Below are 6,219 nucleotides of genomic sequence, written 5' to 3'. Positions count from 1 at the left end.
TATTCTGTGGAGTTCGAACTGCTGAGAAATTTCAAGAAATACCCTTGTCATCAAAAAAGCTTTCAAGAACACTGTTTTTGAATTCAGTGCCATTGTCACTTCGAATTGATCTAACAAGTTGACCATTCAAGACTTCAGTCCGCTTCACAAAGTTGATAATTTCTTCAGCTGCATCATTCTTGTGTTGAAGAAAGAAGACCAAGTATATCTTGAGTACTCATCCACAATAACAAGAGTATAACGTTTTCCACCCAAACTTTGAACACTCACAGGACCACAGAGGTCCATGTGGAGCATGTGCAAAGTAGCAGAGATAGAAGAGCACATCTTGGACTTGAAACTTGCTTTGGTTTGCTTGCCTTTTTCACAAGCAGCACACAGCTTCACTTTGACATATGACATATTTGGAAGTCCAATAACCAGATCTTTACTAGAAAGATTGTTGATAGTTTTGAAGTTGAGATGGGACAATCTTTTATGCCATAGACAATTTTAATCAACAATAGCCTCGGAGTAGAAACAGATGTTGGCGTCGGAAGAGCTAGAAGAGTCCATGTTGATCACATAGACATTATCCTTTAGGATACCAGTTAATACCTTCTTGCCAGAAGAGTCAAGAATAGTACACTGGTTTTCTTCAAACTTTACAATGAAGTTGAGATCACATAGTTGACTGATGCTTAACAGATTGTTCTCCAGTCCATCCACATAAGCTACTCGATTGAAGGTAACCGAGCCGTTAGAAAGAACACCATATCCTCTAGTAGCACCTCTGGCATTATCTCCAAAGGTTACATAAGGACCAGGTTTAGACACATAGTTGATCAACAGGGACTTGTTTCCAGTCACGTGTCTTGAACATCCACTGTTCAAGTACCATATTTGTCGGTGTCCTAAGCCCTGCAAACACAGATAATCAGTTTTTAGGTACCCATTTTACAATGGGTCCATTGGGGTTAGGAGTATCTTCTTCTTTCTCTTCTCTTACTGGCCTAGAGATTCTTTCYTTGGGACAGTTCTTGGCCATGTGAAAAGTGTCACCACAGTTATAACATTTTCTATAAATAAACACAGGTTTAGTAGAAATTAAAGGTGTGTGCTTAACTGTGTTAACATGCTTTTTGTATTTTTTGAGAGAAGAAGAAGCTTTGGAAGGAGGGACAGAAGATGCAGAGGGTTTTAGACCAAGAATCCCTTTTTCAGACTCAAGGATAGGTTTCTTAGAGAAGGTAGAAATCTTAGAAGTCTTTTTCAAGGAAACTGGTCTAGGAACGAACTCAGTAATAGAAGGTACTGAGGTACCAGTCTGAGAAGCAACAGCTGACTGAGATGAGGTAGCCGAAGGCTTATGTTTCATCTTTAGTTTGGATTTTAGCTTCTTATTCTTGATAGGCTTGTCCACAGACTTGCCTTTCTCAGCAGCAGAGAAACGACGATTCAAAGGATGCTTTAGATGCTCAGATGTTTTAGATTTAGAAGAACATGCATCAGAAGATTCTTTAAGAGAGAGAGAGAAAGAGAGTAAAACACACAGTCAACAGGAACATTCTCAGATTCAGTGTTTGAATTTTTACCTTTGACAAAAATTCCGAACTTAAGAGATTTTCCATTTTCATTGGATCTAGGAGAAAGAGATCCAATAGCATCAGATAAGTGAGATGGAGAGGAGGATGAAAGAATGTGAGAAAAAATGCACATAGAGTCATCAGGAGCACACAAATCCATATCATCATAACCTAGGCCAGCCTTTACATCAATAGGAAGTTGATCATGTAAAATTTTATCTAGGTTCTTGGATGATCTAGCCCATTTTTGAAGAATGACTTTTTCTTTCTCTAGCTTCTCAAAGACCTTAGATTTTTCTTTGTTAAGAACATTGTTTAGTAACTTTTGTTCTTTAAGGTCATTTTTCAATTTATCAAAGTCTTTCAGTTGATTCATGCATTTATGTAACTGACTAGTTAGACTTTTGATTTCAAGGTCAACTTTCTTCTTAGCAGATCTAGCATTGTAAAGATCAACAGATAAAGAATCATAAGCTTGAACCTTTTCAGATTCAGAGAGAGAAGAGAAGTTGTTTACCTTCTTTGGTTTGACCAGRTCTTTGGCATCCTTGGAGGTAGAAGGTAGATCAGCAGCAGCAGCAGAGGAGGAGTCCTTGACAAAGTCTTCTATCTCCTAGATGTTGGCCATAAGACATAGATGTGCCATGTCCTCATCACTGGAGGAAGAGGTTGGCTCATCAATCCAGTCATGAGTCTCAGCGATGAGACCCTTACCTTTTCTCTGAAGGCTCATGTTCTTTGCCTTTTCTCTCTTGTACTTTGCCTTGTACTTATCGTGAGAGGATCGGCTAGAGGGATGATAAGGATGACGCTTAGAGATCCTTTTGCTTTTGCACTCARCAGCAAAGTGACCTTTCTTGCCACAGTTGAAGCACTCCTCATTGGACAGTTCAAGAGGAGCTGACTTAGATTGATCTAAGGTTCTTGGGTCGATGACCTTAGATCTGGGAGAGAAGGTAAAAGAGCCCTTTTTGGCATACCTTTTGAAGTTGGTAGCCATCATGGCCATGTTGTCAGCCAAGTCATTAACTGAGGGTTCATCACCCTCATCATCAGCATCATCAGCATGACTTTCAGCAAGTTCTTCTTTTCTGACAACATCTTCTTCAGTGTCAGATAGATAAGTGATACGAGGTTCACTGACTGGCTTCCTCGTATCGTTGGAGAGAAGGGMAACAKGAGAAGAAGTTCTRGGATCCTTCAATAATGCCTTTTTGAGAAGCTTGGTTTGCTCATAATTATGGAGTGTTCCATAAAGAGCAGTAAGAGGCATATTTTCAAGATCTTTACTTGTCTTGATACAAGTGCAGATGTTTTCCCAGAAGTCAGGTAAACAGTCCATGAACTTGCATAGGACTTCTTCGTTTTCATAGACTCTACCATGAAACTTCAGATCATTGAGAAGGTTGTTAAACCTGTTGTAGTACTCAGTGAGAGATTCACCTTTCCCGTGCACAAAGAGCTCATATTGCCTAACAAGGCCAATCTTCTTGCTTTTCTTTACTTCGATGGTTCCTTCATACAGAACACATAGAGTGTTCCATATGTCCTTGGCAGTAGAGAGGTTTACCAGGGAATGGAAGACATCATCAGGAAGAGAGAGGGCAATGATAGCTCTTACCTTGGTATCCAAGGAAACTTTTCTTTTATCGTCTTCATTGTACTGAGAAGGATCTGTGATGATGAACCTTCCAGTAGAGTCATATTTCTCTTCATCATCATCAGATTCATTTGAAGAGTTACCATCGTCTTTGCTCTTCCCATGACGAAGCCATACTTTAGGAACAATGGGCCCATCCTTGAGGATTGAGAGATACTGACTATCAACACCCTCAAGGTAGAGTGTCATGCGACTTTTCCACCTAGAGAAATTGTTCTTGTTAAACTTGGGAGGCTTGACAATAGTGTCATTGTCTTGGTAAGAAGAAGGAGTAGAGTTGGAAGAAGAAGAGGCCATTGCAGATCTAGCTTATGAGATTAAGCTAACTGCTCTGATACCACTTGTTAGTCCCGAAGGGAAAGGTAATAAACAGAAAGTAATTGTACAAGGGTGTTTGAATACAATTACACAGACTTTTTTCAAACTTTTAATTCTTATTGATTTATATCAAGAATTAATACACATAGATATACAAAATATTGTTGCGGAAGATAGGAAAGGAAAACCTAACCTAAAAAATCTTGCAAGGAGAAGAACTTTCAAGAACAACACAGAGAGTTCTTGAAAGAAAATGAAGAACACTAAGAATTTCTTCGCACACAGGAGAGCAAGGGAGAAGAAGAGAATAGCCGATTGCTTTGAGAATGCACTTAGTAATCTTGCAAAAGACAGTTCTGTGCATGGGAGATGCACACTGCCTTTTTATACTACCTTCAGCATTTAATGCATGGGGACACTTGTCACTTGAGGATAAGAAGGCAAGGGTTGACTTGACCAATGTTGATATCTCATTTTCATCGTACACATCATGCATACAACACTGTTCATGCAGAGACAAACTTTGCAGACAAACTTTGCAGTGGGAAACTATTTCTTAAAACAAAGTTTCATACCAGAACAAAATTATGTCACCACGTCTGGAAGAAACATTTCCCAAAACACAGTTTCATACCAGAACAGACTTATGTCACCACGTCTGGAAGAAACATTTCCCAAAANATGTCACCACGTCTGGAAGAAACATTTCCCAAAACACAGTTTCATACCAGAACAGACTTATGTCACCACGTCTGGAAGAAACATTTCCCAAAACATAGTTTCATACCGGAACATACTTATGTCACCACATCTGGAAGAAACATTTCCCAAAACATAGTTTGATACCAGACCAGACATATGTCACCACGTCTGGAAGAAACATTAATATCTTTTCCAATTTACAAAAAGATATAAGATACCTTTTTCATAGTATATAACAGTTTAAAAACTAATTAAACAGAAATTGTGAAATCCTACCATTAGATAAATCAAAAGTTTTATCAATAACTTCTTCATCAGCCAACTCTTACCTGAACAAGTCTATCCGAACAACACATATTTGGACATCCTCAGCCGGACACTCCTATCCGGACAACACTCAATCGAATACCCCCTCATCGGACAACATAGTGTCCGGACATACCCTTATCGGACATCAGTTGTTCGGACACAAGTTTTCACCAGTCAACGCATGAGTTTAAACATAAACAAAGAGTGACAAGTCACTATCTAGACAACACATTGTCCTGTAAATATTCCTCACCGGACAAGGCTCTTACCGAATAAAGACCTTACCTGACAAAATATAAAACCACACTCCCTCACCGAACAATGTTCTTATCGGTGAGGAGTCCTCATCGAACAACACTGTCCGATTATAAACTCTTTATCGGTCAATACATTTGATAAGAACATCATATATAATAACACCAGTATATTCATTTAAATCATAAAACCAGTAATCTTAACAATATTCAAAGGTTGTTTTCTACAAAACTCACTTTTTTGCAGATTCAGAGTTTTGAAAAAAAAACAACAAACACGAATCAGCTACAAATTGATCCCAAGTTCACTTTCCAATTTTGGCAAGCAATACACACAATATGCTTACTCTCTTGATTTCTTTCTGAAAATGGCAAAAGGAACTTGCCTTTTCCAAAAATTCCTTATTTATACCTCCTTTAAAAAGAAATGCGGTCATAACAAGAATTATAAAATTCTTTTCCTGTACTTACCCCAACACCCATGCATAGAATATGCATGGACACACATGCACACACAATTTCATATGCATGCACATATAAAAACTACATACATTTCCATGCATACATACATAATCATATTTTTCATACATGAAAAATGTACACATTCATATATTAATCTCATAAAAGCATGACCCTATATGATTAATTATAGCAATTAATCACACATTCATGTAATCATATAATCAAGTAATCACATAACAATTGCCTCAGGTAATAACCAGGACCTGGTTATCACAGGCGCTATGGGAAACACTTGTGTAAAGAATTTGTACATTGTGTATAATAATTTGTAATTAAGAGATTTTTGAATTTCTTGCATAAAATGGTAGTAATCTATGCTTTAAGATTTGTAATTAAGTTTTTGGTCTAAGGTTATTAATGTAGTATATATATATATATATATAGAGATATAGAGAGAGAGAGAGAGAGAGAGAGAGAGAGGGCGTTCAAATACAACCCTTTTATATTACACAACCGATGATAGCCACCTATCTACCATCCATTTATTTCTTTTTTGGTTTCTTTTTTAATTAAGGGTAGTTACAACCAATCAAATAATAACTATTGATGATCAAATGAACGTTGGATTTGGTTGCAAGGGTTGTAGGAATGTAAAAGGTTGGATATATATCAAACCCCCTTTTAAGCACCATTTTCAAAAGAAATTATCAACATTGTCAAGATTATAAAATAATCAACAACACAGTAGATGTAATGGTGTAGCCAATCAAGCCCTTGATCCATGATTATGTACACTAAGAACACGAAATAAAAATAATAAATTTAAAGTCAAAACAAAAATTTATAGGCATAAACTGAATGTAATTTTCATCTGGAGGCACATCACAAATGAATAATTGGACTATTATAGGGATAGAACAAACCTGGAGATCCATAGCAGCCCAGTTCT

General features: G+C 37.3%; 1 protein-coding gene across 1 annotated transcript; it reads right to left on the bottom strand.

Moving 5' to 3' along the window:
* Nucleotides 1–492: 492 nt before the first annotated feature.
* On the bottom strand, nt 493–3,522 carry LOC112528920. The gene is made up of 5 exons (XM_025139994.1): nt 2,280–3,522; nt 2,083–2,171; nt 1,575–1,746; nt 1,295–1,497; nt 493–900 (listed from the first exon to the last, which is right to left on the bottom strand). The coding sequence occupies exons 1-5, from the start codon at nt 3,520–3,522 to the stop codon at nt 493–495; spliced, it is 2,115 nt and encodes a 704-aa protein (XP_024995762.1).
* Nucleotides 3,523–6,219: the final 2,697 nt, after the last annotated feature.

The sequence above is a fragment of the Cynara cardunculus genome, assembly GCF_001531365.2.
Source record: "Cynara cardunculus var. scolymus isolate 2C chromosome LG 1, CcrdV1, whole genome shotgun sequence".
In the NCBI taxonomy this organism is placed as follows: domain Eukaryota; kingdom Viridiplantae; phylum Streptophyta; class Magnoliopsida; order Asterales; family Asteraceae; genus Cynara; species Cynara cardunculus.
The sequence above is the reverse complement of the archived record's forward strand: the minus strand, read 5'-3'. Positions and strand labels throughout refer to the sequence as shown.